The sequence below is a fragment of the Vigna unguiculata genome, chromosome 3, assembly GCF_004118075.2.
Source record: "Vigna unguiculata cultivar IT97K-499-35 chromosome 3, ASM411807v1, whole genome shotgun sequence".
In the NCBI taxonomy this organism is placed as follows: Eukaryota; Viridiplantae; Streptophyta; class Magnoliopsida; order Fabales; family Fabaceae; genus Vigna; species Vigna unguiculata.
In genome coordinates, this window is record NC_040281.1 from 32,944,642 (window position 1) to 32,960,030 (window position 15,389).

At 29.0% G+C, this 15,389-nt stretch overlaps 1 protein-coding gene across 1 annotated transcript; it reads left to right on the forward strand.

Moving 5' to 3' along the window:
* Positions 1–12,135: 12,135 nt before the first annotated feature.
* LOC114177551 lies at positions 12,136–13,593 on the forward strand. The gene is made up of 5 exons (XM_028062942.1): positions 12,136–12,529; positions 12,776–12,853; positions 12,939–13,038; positions 13,117–13,232; positions 13,312–13,593. The coding sequence occupies exons 1-5, from the start codon at positions 12,170–12,172 to the stop codon at positions 13,525–13,527; spliced, it is 870 nt and encodes a 289-aa protein (XP_027918743.1). The 5' UTR covers positions 12,136–12,169; the 3' UTR covers positions 13,528–13,593.
* The last annotated feature ends 1,796 nt before the right edge of the window (positions 13,594–15,389 follow it).

The following is a 15,389-nucleotide window of genomic DNA, read 5'->3' on the forward strand; positions in this document are numbered from 1 at the left end:
TTTTGCGAACCAGAGCTCGTTGTCGTGCCCAACATCGCTTGCCTATCGCGCTCCTCTCTGCTGACTCGTTGTCCTACTTCGCACTCCTCCGCTGACTCGTGCTCTTTCGCTGACTCGGTACTTCGCTATCTCGCTTTCCTTTGTCTCTGTATGGAAGAGTATTTGCTGCACTAGTGAAGGGATTCTTAATTGAGTTCAAACCTTTTTAGACATTTTTTCTATTGGAGAAGTTATTGTTGAGTTTTGTGTGTGCTTTGTTTTGGAAGAAGAAAATCACTTCTACATGAACATTCGTCAATTTAACAATCCTCTTTTTACATTGGGATGACACAAGCTGATATATTCCATCGACGATATATTGGTTGGAATACAAGTGTTGTGCAGGTTCAGGAAAAATGTTTTCCCAAGGTATTCATTTTCTGAACACTTGTTTTTAATACAAAAATCTCCCCTTGTTTCATTGTATTTAGAAAATTGCTTTAATATGATTAGAAGATGATTATGATCTTTAATAATGCTAAATTTACAATAATGAAATGGTGCTATGGGCCCTTTGTTCACTACGTTCAACATGTCAATATTTTGCCATGAATGCTATGGATAAGAGTGTTGTCACTACAAAAATTTTATATATTAGTTACGGAAAATTTCGTAGCTAATCCGTAGCTAAACCATTTTGAGACAGATTAACTATCAAATTGTTAGGGAATTTTCTGTAGCTAAATACATGTAGCTAATTAGAGAGGGATAAAACCCGTAGCTAATATGTAGCTAATTCATAGCTAATCCCTCTCTATTTCCTCTCTAATTGAAGTAAAAAAGTTTTACAATTTCTAGCTAATTCATAGCTAATCCCTCTCTATTCCATCTTTAATTGAAGTGAAAAAGTTTTAAAATTTCTAGCCAATCCGTAGCTAATTCGTAGCTAATTTGTCGCAATTTTGTTGTCGTTAATCCGTAGCTAATTTGTCGCAATTCTATTGTCGCTAATCCGTAGCGAAACCGACACAATTCTGTTGTCGCAATTTTATTCCCTCTAATCCGTAACTAATCTGTCACAATTTTTCCCTCGCTAATCCATGGCTAATTTGTAACTAATTTGTTGCAATTTTTTTCTCGTTAATCCGTAGCTAATTTGTCGCAATTCTTTTATCACTAATTTGTATCATGATTGATTAGTTAATTTATTGCAATTCTATTAATCTTCTACAAATATAATTTTGTTAATTGCAATTACTTAATTGTTATTCACTTTCTATTATGAGTCATGTCCATAAACCTATGCCCATAATAAAAAAGAAGACAAAGAAAATAAATTATTCACAAAAAGTGTCTAAATACCTCCAATATTTAAAAAGGATAGATAATCAATCCTACAATGATCAAAATATATCCATCCAATAGTACAAAACAACATAAAAGTTTCCACCAATGTATAATAGTTCTAGGACACAAAAGCATTGGAGGGTATCAACAAAAAGTAATGCATCAACACAATTAAAACACAAACAAAGTTTTGGATTCTTTAAGACATGTCTTCATTATTGTTTCTTCAAAGCAGACAATAATTCTCTCTTAAAGGGTTGCATTTGCTCTTGCATCTATTGTTGCATAGTTGCTTGCATTTATGCTTGTGCCTTCATTTGTGCTTGCATTAATGCTTGCATATCAGTCTGTGCTTGCAATTGTGTTTTCACCTACTCTTGCAAATTAGATATTTGTGTAGTTAGTGTATTGATTTGTTCAGTTGTTGGATTTAGATTTTGGGAAGAGGAACCTTCAACTGTTGAGGATAAAACATGTGGGCCAATGCCAAGATCCAAATTGTGACCAATTCCATAGATTCTACCTTTCCTATTTTCACCACCTGTTTTTATCCAAACACCAGAGTCAACTATAGGGTGCTTTGACGTGTCTTCTGTTAGTTTTGAAATGGTTAAAAATCCAAGAAAGGGGGGGTTGAATTGACTAGTTAAAAATTTAGGCTATCTTTGCAAGCTAAAAACCACCTTTAATTGAATCAAATAGATCACCAAGTTAGGATGCAAACAGTACTGAACTATACACTTTCAATCGATCAAAAACAGAGTTAACAGATTGATTTTACTAAACAGATTCTGTTTTGGTATAATCAATCGATTGAAACTGAAAAATAGTCGACTAAAATACTGGGAAAAATGCAGAAATGTGAATTTGAATTCTAAACCAGAAACAATGTTCAAGAATTATCAAGATCAGTTCCAAATGATTATACAAATATGCTCAATGCTTCAGATACTATGAAAACTTGCAAGAACATGAAAAAGATTATTAAAGCACAAGTTCTTGAAACTTTAAAATGAAAATGCAATTAGAGAAGAAAGGACACCACAAATTTTTATACTGGTTCACTCAAACTTGAGCTACATCCAGTTTGTCAAGGCAACCTTAGCTTGACTTTGCACTATTTCAAAAGTTTTACAAAGTATCCACCCTTACACTTACAAAATATGCAAAAACACCACAAAAGACTCTTGAATCACACAAGAATCACACGAGCACAACAAGAACCCTCTTGCAGACCTGGAAAACCACCAGGCACACACACAAAGCTTGAGAAAGATCAAACCTCAGTGGTAGCACAACCTTGCCTACCATAAACCACTTTCTCCAAGCTTTAAACCAAGCCAAAAACTTCAAGAATTGATCCAAGATCAATCTTCAACAACTGCAACACCTATGATCACGAAGGAGAGAGTTTCCACAAGTTTCAAGAACCAAATCGTGCTCTAAAATGATCAACTGACCTCTCTTTCGAAAATCACAGCTTTTATAGTCAAACTGTTACGAAATTCAACAGGTTGATTTTCAAATCAATCGGTTGATTTCACTTGACTTAAGTGAAATCAGTCGATTAAAAACTAAATCAACTTATTGAATTTGTTGCAGTTTAAGACTACTGCAACCAACCTTTTAACCTGTTGAAAAACCATTCAACAGACTAAAAGAGACATTTTAACTTAAGAGCACACATTCCAGCCTTGATCACCATGGATATCATCAAATCTCCTTTCCTTCATCAATGTAGGCTTCATTCCAATGGTTAAGGCTTCAACATAATTCAAAAGAGCTTCATTCAATCTTCATCAAATCTTCAAGAAGCAAACCACCTTGGCTTCTCATGTCAACATCATTCCCATATTTTTCAGTCATAGCATTTTCATATGATTCCTACATCAAATCAATATGTTAGCAATATTATATAAATAAGTAGTTTAACATTTATAAAATAAACACATTCTTACAATGAAGCTTTTTGCTTTGTTGGACACATATTGACCATCTTTTCGTTTGTAAACTTTGTTGTATAATTCACCATAAGAAATTGGGCGTTTGTATTCTTCTTCCTGTAAAAAAAATGCAAATTATGTATAAAAACTGATTAGTTTCCTTAATGACAGTAAAATGACATATTCATCTTACTTTCTGCCATGTTAGTGTGGAAGTTGGTTTATATCAAACATGTACAATATAACTCCATCTTTCTGTATCATATCTCCTTTTAGTAAGTTATCAGCTAACCAATTCCAAAATATTTGTTTCTTTCTATCAAGTGACCAACTCATTTCTATCTGATAGACAATTGCTATCTGATATTGCATTTTGAATGTGACAAATTACAATGCATTATATTTGACTTATAAATTCAAATGTGAAAAGTAAAAATACCATTTTTTTCAAGTGTTGTCCAAAGCTTCGTGATCCTGCTGTGTGAATCATGGCAATCTTTCTGACTCTGGAAGCATGCTTTTGATTATAGCAATCATTCGATCATAACAACTAACACTCATGTTAAACTATGACTTCAAGTTTAGGAGTTGTGTTATTGCTGACAATCTTGTATGCTTCTTACAACCATCCTATAAAGGTTCATTAACACTCTTTAATAGGTTAAAAAACTTCTTAGCTGACGGATTTGGATCCTCTTCCACCTCTTGTACTTCTGGATTTGATCTAGCATGAAAAGCATTCATAACCATATCATGATATGGATTTGTACTTCCTTCAAGACGGTCTTGGACAACAGACGCACCATCTGTCCACCTTTCTTCACCATGAAGGGTCCAATTTGTGTACCCATCCATAAATCCATGGTGATACAAGTGCTTTTCCACATTAAATGATATATCCCAATAACGATTCCTACATTTTTCACATGGACAAGGAATGCGCCCTGTTACATCAGCAAACTTCGGATCTCTTTTAGCTACTTAAATGAAGCCATCAACATCATTTCTAAATTCCTCAATTATACTACCAAATTGATCTTTTCTTTCCAACATCCATCCTTTATCAAGTCTCATTGTCCTTGTAGATAGTTTAAATATTGGTCAACATTTTGAAAAGAATGGATTGACACTAATTGAAGACATAATTAAAATATCACATCACCCTATTAATTTAATGAAAATAAATTTTTCTTTCCACTACTCATTCTCAAATAAAAATAAGTCAACATAAACATAAAATTTAAAGTATAAGTATTTATATTCTGCAGTTAAAAATAAAACAATATGTAAAACTACAAAAACATAAACATATGCAAAATCTTTATGTTTAGTGGGATTGGGAAATAAAGTTTTGAACAATTCTAAATACAACAAATATAATTTATAAATAAAATTTATATGTGTGAGGTATTAGGGCTGCAATATCAAATTTTAATGAATTTTAATATAAAATTGTCACATAAAGGTCATGAGTGTGAGTGTGTGTATAAGTTCAAGGAATTGAATACAGATTTGTATTCAATTAATGTGTGTAGACTTCAGAAAAAACAAATGTATGCTCAAGAGTCCAATCTAATTAGTAGGGTGATTACACGATGCTTTGTTTCATTTATATAGCTTTAATACACACGTATTATTTATCACATACCATAAACTACTAGAGACAGGAAAGAAAATTATCCTCTGTTAGAGTGTGGGTAGGATTGCCATCTTCTGTATTAAATCAGTTCAACATCTCAGTGATATATGTTGTTGCTAATATAAAAAATATCTTTTAAAGAAAAACAAAAGATATCCTAATTGACACTACTCATACAAGTTTAAAGCACCAAAAGAGAATTAAAATCCGAGCTAAAGACTGAAAACAACAAAGATAAGGAAAAAGTGCATATGAAAATCAATCTATACCAAAAATTAGTAACATGACAAATGGTAACAATCGTTAAAACTACTTCTACATTTAACTCTACTATATGATGTATAAAATGCAATATTTATATATAAGCAAGTTTAAATCAATTAAAGAAAGCTAATGAAAAGGTCAAATTCACAAAACAACACCTAACTAAAATGTCTACTACTTAAACCTATGACAACTTAGTATAACAAAACAAATTTAAAGGTGAAACTGAAAACAGTGAATTAAAATCCTATTTAACTATTCCTAAATGCTAAAATTAACAATAACAACTGCTAAGTGAAATTGATTACAAGAATTTAAAAGTACTAGAATACTACCTATGATTATCAAGCTAAACTGAAGCAGAGAAATACTAACTGAAGCATAAGTACAAGAAAAACAACACCTAATTAAAATGTCTACTACTTAAACCTATGACAACTTAGTATAACAAAACAAATTTAAAGGTGAAACTGAAAGTAGTGAATTAAAATCATATTTAACTATTCCTAAATGCTAAAATTAACAATAACAACTGCTAAGTGAAATTGATTACAAGAATTTAAAAGTACTAGAATACTACCTATGATTATCAAGCTAAACTGAAGCAGAGAAATACTAACTGAAGCATAAGTACAAGAAAAATAAATCAAATCACAGACGTTACCAAGGCAATAATGAAATAAAGAAAGGAAAAGAAACAAGAGAACAAAGAAAGGAAAAGAAACCGAGAATATAATCGATTATCGGTTATTGAATCCATTGAAAATAAAAATTGCGAGTGATGAAACCTAATCGCAAAAAGATGAAGCAGATAGAGCGTACAAGGGTGATGTACTCTTTGCCGAAGATAGTGTGGAGAAGTTCAAAATCGATAATTTGGAGTTGCCGGTGATGTACTCGAATTGTCACTACAACTTGAGTAGTTCACCATCCATGGATTGATCTTCACGCACACTCCGACACGTATACTATGCAACAAAATTTGAGAAAGATAACCACGAAGAAAGGAGTGTAAAAGATTAAAAATTAAAAATATTAAAATAAAAAAAATGTTATTACGATTAAAAAATCCTAACACAATTGTTTTTATTCTAACGGTTCCGTATAATCCTAAAAAATCAATCCCTAATAAAAATTAATTTTTTTAGTGAACAAATAAAAAACATTTTTTCTAAATAACCAAATATAAGTAAATCAGAGAAAATTTTTAATAATGTTGTAAAACTATCGTAATAAAGAGATAGGATAATTTTTTAGTTAAAGTATCAAGTATATTTTTTTCTTGTTTTAATTTACATTTTTTAAAATTTATAATTCTTTTACTAAAATTAAAATTAAATCTATCTTAATGTTATTATGTAAACAAAATTATCTAAATATTCCTATTTCTTTTTAACTAAAATAAATGTAAAGCTTACAATTAATTACTTTATATATATTTAATTAATTTTAATTTTAACTTTCTAATATAACTTAACTGTTATTTCTTTCAAATTTATAAAAAATAGTTATAAGGGTAACTAATAATATTTTTCTAAATAAAAAAATAGAAAACAACTTTAATATTTCTTTCTTAAAACTGTTATAGTAAATAAAAAATATAATTAGTTTTAGTTAAAGTATATTAAGCTATCTCTTTCTTTAATTTATATTTATCTTAGACTTTTAATTCTTTTATTAAAATTAAAATTTATATATCTAATCTCCAATCTTATTTTATTATATATTTTAATTAATTTATTAATATTTATACTTATAATTTATATTTAAATATATACAATTATATTTAAAAAAATAATTTTAAAATATTGTAATTAAAAATAATTTTAAAACATTTAAATTAAAATTAATTTAAAATATTTAAATTAAAAATAATTTTAAAATATTTAAATTAAAATAATTTTAAAAATATTTAAATTAAAAATAATTTTAAAATATCTAAACTAAAAATAATTTTAAAAAATTTAAATTGAAAAATATATATCTTTACTAAAATTAAAAAAAATTATAATACATTTTAATTAGGAAGGATTAGCTACAAATATATTTTCTAGTAAATTTGTAGCAATTATGCTATGGACCAGCTACAACTTTATTCCTCCGCTATTCCGTCACAAATTAGTAAAAGATTAGCTACAAATATATGTCCTAGTAAATCTCTAGCTACTTTGCTACGAAGAAGCTACAAATTATTTTTTTCGCCATTTTCTCGCAAATTAGTAAGGAATTAGTTACAAATATATGTTCTAGCAAATCTGTAGTTATTTTGTTACAAAATTGCTACAATTTTATTCTTTCGTTATTTCCTCGCAAATTAGCTAGGGATTAGCTACAAATATTTTCCCTCGCTAATTTCTCTAGCTAAATAGAAATTTTCTTGTTGTGTATGCTCACCGTAACAAGGTTCTATTCTAATATGAATTCTATGATTAACATAAGTTTCCGTTTAGCTTCTCGTTTCTAACTTCTGGATCTATTTACCATGTCCTACCGACATATTTTCTGTAAAAGTAAACATTACATATTGTATTGGCTTTGTTTTCTTTTCCTTTTGGCATCTAACTTTTATGTGAATAAGGATTTCTCAGCATCGAAATACTAATTGTAATTGTGTAAATATTATAGCAGCATTTACCCCTGCTGTTGTAATAGATTGACCTTTATAAACTTTCCACAGGTGCATAGAGCTTGCGCAGAGAGAGAAATTCTTGACAAGTTGGACCACCTTTTTCTACTTGCATTATATGCTTCATTTCAGGTTAGAAACTTGAATAGTACTTTTACATAAGTAGCATATTGATTATTTTTTATCAACTATCATAAGTTAAAATATGTCATATCAACCTTTTACCATGGGATCCTTGTTTAAGGGATAGTAATTTAACGAATTACATTGTCTTAACCTGAATTAATTTCTTCATTTACATCTAATCATGAATTGCAGAGTATTAAGGATATTCACGTGATTATGTTTACTTGATTAAGTTGCACACCAAAACACACATTTGTTTGATAACTGATTATTGTCCTGGAGGAGAATTGTTCATGCTTCTTGACCAGCAACCAACTAAGGTTCTAAAGGAAGACATTGTAAGGTATACTATACTACTTCATACTGAATTTATAAAAATACATATGGGGCGCCATTAAAGTTTCTTTTAAGATGATGGAATGAAGAAAATGAGAAAGAGTTTTGATCAAATTTATTTTTACATGTTTATTTCAGATTTTATGCAATTGAGGTAGTGCAATGTAGTATCTTCACTGTCAAGGTAGACTCTTATTTGCCTTATATACACGTATATTGTATATAACATCATGATATATAACCATTATTGTCTTCTTTTTTTAAACTGTCTTTCAGAATTACATGGATGAGCTTATCTTATTGCAATATTATTATTTTTCATTTCATTACATCAAGTGTCATGGAGTGACTTACTGAAATTTCTTTCCATGAAAGAAATCTTGCGAGTTAAATAAGACACTTGCTCATTAGAACAAAGTTTAACATGATATTGTTTGGTCAGTATTAATAGGGATAATATATCGAGATTTGAAGCCTGAAAATGTGTTAATCCATAGCAATGGGCATGTGTCCCTAACTGACTTTGATTTGTCATGTTTAACAGCCACAAGTATATCAGAGACAAGGACTTTATAATGTAGCTTTAATTAGAAACAATATTTAAGTTTAATTTCATGTATCTGAAACAGTTTTATATAATGTCTCTTTTTTCATATAACTTAAAAGTCATGTCATGTAAATAATGATGTAATTAAGCATTAAGAAAGAGACATGTAACCTATAGAGAATCATTCATGATCTTTCAATGACCCAAAACTTTATACTAATCATATTTAAAATATATTTTTGCATGTATTTTAATATAGAAAAAAAAAACACTGCAGCTGCTACAATATTATATTAGATAGTAGGATTGTATATACTTTTAAACTCATATCTAAAGGGTTTACTGTTAACAAGTTTAAAGTTTAATAAGCTTTACATAAGATGTTATAATATATTAAAATTCCAAACAATACTGTGTTTATATCTTAATAGTAATCTGGAATATGTTGGATTATCTTTTAGGATTAGTTTCGATATTTTCTAATATTTCAAGATTTACTTCTTGTATTAGTATAAATAAAGGTTATGCAGAAGGCTTCCTATTTATTATGGTGAATAAAGCTGGTATACTCTTGAAATTTATTATGGTGAATAAAGTTTTTTTCATTTTGTTATATTTATGTATTTGAATTCAACCTTTGCAGATCGTTAGGTTCAGTATTTTTTACTGTGAATGCACTTGGAATTATATATGTATAATTATAGTGTTGAATTTTTTACTGTGAATGCACTTGGAATTATATATGTATAATTATAGTGTTGAATTTCATAATTATAGATAGTGTTAATAAAAAATTATGGCCCATTAGGGTTTTGAATCGATGATCACTTGAGTTATAGACAAATGCTCTACCACTAAGCTAAAGAGTATGAATTGTTAATAAATACACTAGTTTCTATATATAGTCTAGAATCTGTTTTTTCTTATATATATTTAAGTTACCTACGAAAAATTTGTATGTAAGGTATCTACGAAAACTTTCGTATGTAACTTATCTACGAAGCTTTTTGTAAGTAACTTATCTATGAAGATTTTTGTAGATAATTTACATACGAAAATTTTTGTAGGTAACTAAAGTTCTTTCTTACGATTACTTTCGTAGATAATTTTCGTAGATAAAATTACCTACGAATGAATATTTTGTAGATAAAATTACCTACCGGCTGAATACCTACGAAATCTGTTTTGTAGATAATTCTTAGATAATATCAAGTTACCTACGAAAATTGTCCATTATCTACGAATTCTGAGCGTAATAAGCATATTTCTTGTAATGATATTCACCATTGACCACGAAAAAAATAGGGCATGTTGATATTTATTATTTATTTGTGAAACTTTATTAGTATTGTAATGCATGCAAAGTCTATTTTGAAATGATTTTGTATCTTCTGAAAGTTTAATTTATATTTTCCATCGTCACAATATCTTTATAACCCCAATTTGTGAAAGAATTGATCGGCCTTTCCTATTTTATATCATTTTTCAATTTAGAATTTGAAAATAAAATTCTTTACAATAAATAAATAAATAAATAAATAAATAAATTATATATTATGAAATGCTTCGATCTATATATCTCTATTTGTCTGTCCTAAGTAAAAACTTATCAAACAAATGTATGTATACAAGATGTTATATATTTATTGGTTTGTCCAAAAGTATTTCAACCTTTTTTAAAAAAAAAAAAAAGATATTAAATCTATACAAAGTACAATTAACAAATCTTTGCTCCATTGGTTAAAAATAATGTATGCAAACATAAAAAATAATTGAACCAAGTAGTTATAAAAGAGATTAAATTGAGATCATACATGAAATCATACTTCGATTTGAATAACCAATAAAATGGAAGTTGTGTGTGCAACATTTAAGCTAAAGTTGTTGTTTGAACTTAATTTTCTGAGAAAAGTTTAAAAGAGAAATTTCAATATCAAGGTATTTCAGAATAATACTTTCCATTTTGAAGTGGTATTGACAAACATGATTTATCTGTGAAGTGTTTCTTTTTTTTTCTTTTTGCAATTTCCTTAAATTTTAATAAAAAAATGCACCATTAAAAAACCGAGGAATGCGCAGTTGGATCTGCATATAAAATGTATGCGCCAAACCGACAATCAAACTTTGGCACTTGTTAATGAAACACATGCCAAGAATTGTCACACAATTCCAAAACAATTTCGCGTTTCAAGTGGCTTGCAAAATAGTTAGGTTTCACACATTTTGAACTTGTCTTCATGATTTTAGTGGTTGAAATTTTTTCTTTTTTCTTTTTATTTTTTTAATTTTATGAAAACAAAAAAAAAAAAAGAGTTGAGAACCAACTTTCTTTGTTTCTCTCACTAAAGCCTGTTTGGTACAGCTTGACTGCTTCCATGCCATGCTATCTGGAAAGAAGGAGCACATAAGGACATCAATGTAGTTTACAAAATAAAATTGCAGGTTTCATTCCTCAAAATAAATTAAAATTTTATTTTAGTCCTTACTAGATTTTATGAATTTTAATTCCTATATTTACCGATAGTTATTTAATTTTAGTATCGTTGATTAAAAACGTGTTCTATTAAAAAAAATATTGATGCCATATCAAATTAATAAACATAAACTGGTATATATTTTTGTTCCAATAATTTAATTTTAATATTTTTTTAACTGAACAGTTTTATCTCTTCAATTTACATTTACATGCATAATTAAGTATAATACCCATCATTGAGAGCGAGCACATATGATAGTTATTTATTTGACGAAAATATATATTTGCCTCTTAGTTTTATTAAATATCACTTAAATTTAAGGAATTCAATTTTAATGCATTATTACAATTTTAATGCATTATTACTTTTAAAGCATTTTGAGAAATCAACAATTTTATCATATAACAAAACGTAAAACGTATGGATTTAATCTAAAAAGTGCCAATAGTTTAAAATTTCTTAAAAGTTTACAATAAGTTTATAGCCCCTAAACTCTAAATAATTTTTCACTGTTAGATCTTTTCTTAATAAAAGATGATTGTGAAATGTGAAAATATCTTATTCTAATATAAAATCACGTTTTTGGTATCTAAAATTAAATATCTTAAAGAAAAACGTAATGACACACGTGGTCGATGCAAAACACAACAGGACCCACACGTTCTGGAAAGTTGAAACGTAAAATTGGCATGCGCGTGTTGGCTTAGTAAGTTTCTGAATCCGTTCAAAAGTTCTGCATGTGTCCAAAGTGACCAAAATATGCCTCGAATCTTCGCTCTGATTTGTGTGCATGATGCATGCATATATATTCGTGGTATCTATTAAGACATTCTCGTAAGCCATAAAATTCAAACCCCAATATTGGACCAAACACATTTCAACTCAATGGCAACCACTAGAATACTGCTGCGTAACTCTAGGCCAATTCAACTTCCTCCTTCATCTCATTCTTCTTCTTCTTCTTCTTCTTTCTATATGAAATGTGTACGGCTCCATAGCAGGGCAAGTTTCAATGGAGATCTTAACATGGCTTCTGCTAAAGGAGAAACAAAACCAGTTGTAGCCATGAGAGCAACGATGGCTACCACCGAACACACAACCACATCACAACCAATGCTTCAACAACGACTCTCAGATTTTGCTGCTTTCTTCGCTAGTATTCTCACTGCCATTCTTGTTCTTTTTTGGTCTATTGTCAAAAGGAAAAAACCAAGCAATTTACAACCTCAGATGCAAATTGAAAAGGTTTGTGTATATATATTATTATTATTCTTATTAAATATATTCTCCTATATTTGTTTTATTCTTATTTTTCTACTCATCTCACCACTAGCGTATGTGCAAAGTAGTTGCATGCAGTCCAATTACAAATATTTTTATTCTGTTATGTGTAAATGTGCAGTTCAATAACGATTAGGTTGTGCATGTGTGTGCCTTCAGTGACTACACAGTATATGTGATTATTAATATGTACAATTTTCTCTGGTGCAGGCCATAATCGATTGCAGATTCTTTACTTTGTTCGCTGTCGCAGGATCTTTAATTGGATCCGTACTGTGTTTTGTTGAGGTATGTTTATGAAGCTTTGTGCTTTGTTTTTGTTATTTGAAGACGAAGAAAGAAAACTCTTATGAACAAACGTGTGCTTGCACAGGGATGCCTTCTTGTTATGGAGTCATTCGCGCATTATTTCCATATGTTATCTCAAGGGTTGGATCAAACACATATGATGCATCTACTCATCGAAGCCATAGGTTTGTAAAGCAAGATATATATACAATTTGTCTATAACAGTTAGTTTCTTGTGACATATCTGAATGCATGTTATGCAGACTCGTTTCTGGTGGGAACTGCATTGCTGATATTTGGGATGGGAATGTACGTTATGTTTGTGAGATCAAACACAACTAGTAAAGAAACAGAAGCTGATTCAAGGTTTCTTATGAAGGTATTACATATTGAATGAGAAAGTACAAGTATTAAGAGTATAAAACAAAAGCTAAGACATTGATATATGTTTAATGAAGTTTGAGGCAGCACCAGGGTGGTTAGGGATGCAATCAATTGCAGAGGCAAAGTTGAAGATTGGGCATGCAGTGATGATGATTCTTCAAGTGGGAGTGTTGGAGAAGTTGAAGGACATTCCCTTAGTGACAGGACTTGATCTTGCTTGCTTTGCTGCTTCAGTTCTCACATCCTCAGCATGCATTTTTGTCCTCTCTAGACTTCACCATCAATACTAATGTAAATGTAAATCCAATCACTCTTTCAACTTCATATTCTTCCCATCTTCTATACAAATAAGCTATTCTTTTCATTTTTTATTTGTAACTCATTCAAATATTCAATTTAGAGGACACGTTTATCCAATAGTATCCTTTGTTCGTTTTTCAGTTAATAATTTGTTAATCACAGTGGTTTAATTGTACCAACTTATTTGTAATTTGGAGCTTAACAAAAACAATTGACTGGGTTCAATATAATATTGAGTTAAAAAGTAAACAAAAAAGTTAAACAAAAGGGTAATTAATTTTATTTGCAAAAGAAATCGAAGAATTTAGATTTTCAGCATGATTTTTCTATACTTATACTTTTTCTGTGTCGTGTTTTCAAAGTATATTAATGATCACTAATTTTAAAATTTTAAAATACATTAAAAGAATTTTAAAATATCAATATAATATGTCTTTAATGTTTAAGAAAGGACAATAAAAAAAAATTCAATAAAAAATCTGGATTCGAAATTAAATTAGAACACCCGTGCAAAGGGAAATGGCTTTATGGAACACAATAAACAATTCTAAATTTTTTTATACATGTTCTGGAAATTTTGTTTAAGAAATCATATTTCAAAACACATTTTATATGTTCTAGAAAGTTTACACTAAAAACTTCATTCCAGAAGATCATGTTGGAAAGCATCTATGTATTCTATAAATTTTGTTCCGAAAATCTCATTCAGAATGCATTTTACATTTCCTGAAAGGTCTATTCCAGAAATTTTATTACGAAAATCCTATACCAAAAATCCTTTTCTGGAAATTCCAAAAAAATTGATATGAAATATTTCTTGAATAGATAATCAGAAATCATTTTACAAAGATAAAATGTCATTTTAAAAATTATAGGAGAGCAATTAGAAATTAGGAGGTGCATGAAGAAAAAAAAGATAATGTTTGTCTTGCAACTCAACTAATAGTACAAGTTGGTATACCAGGGGATGTTTGTGGACAAAAACTTACTTGTCATTGTTTTTGGTGAAAATTAGTTTTAAAAATTTAAATCTAATAAAAACAATATCAGTTAAGAATTATTCTTAGTTATATTAATAAATTAAAAAAAAACTGTATGTAATAGAAATGTATGAGTAATAAAAGGTTTCAATGTAAATATTTAATTTTAAGTAAAATACTTAATGTTTACTTTTAGAATTGTTTGGTTTTCCACATTAAAATCCAAACAAGTATAATTTTGTAATTTTATATTTTTTTTAAAAAGCTTAGCACAAACTATTTTCAAAATCAAAGTTTTATGAAATAAAAAATCATTTGGAGATACAATTAAATATTTAGAAAAGAACTTTTAAAATATAAAATACATGATCACATAAATAAAGGACAATGAATTTACATTCAGAAATTGAAAAAGAGACAATGATAATAATAGCAATTAGAGATGACAAATAAATCTGCTTATGTGAGTGTAACATCCTGTTTTAATAGTTTTTACGCTACTAAACAAAACATTATATTATGATTAATCAACACAGATAATAGGAATAGATTGATATAAAGTATCAATACAGTCATCCAAAAATAACCATATTTGCACCAGGTATATATATAGCCTACACTATGAAAGGGTTGACAAAACACCCAACGTTTAAACAGAACATGAAATAGAGGCTACTGCTATATCTCTCACGCCACAGATCAACTCCTATCCAGGAAGGGTGTGTCTTCACCTGTACTTTTATCTGCTCACACCAAAAGTAGGCGATCATTGCAAGGGAAAAACACACAAGAGAACAAACATAGGTAAGAAAGGGTAAGCTAACTTAATTAAGAGAATTTATGCAGTTCAATAATCGATATCAATCAAGGAC

Bases quoted from the DNA above. Each gene is read 5' to 3' on its own strand.
- LOC114177551 (XM_028062942.1), top strand. From the start codon at position 12,170: ATGGCAACCACTAGAATACTGCTGCGTAACTCTAGGCCAATTCAACTT. The intron at 12,530-12,775 runs GTTTGTGTATAT...TCTCTGGTGCAG, and splicing joins CTCAGATGCAAATTGAAAAG to GCCATAATCGATTGCAGATT. The intron at 12,854-12,938 runs GTATGTTTATGA...GTGCTTGCACAG, and splicing joins CCGTACTGTGTTTTGTTGAG to GGATGCCTTCTTGTTATGGA.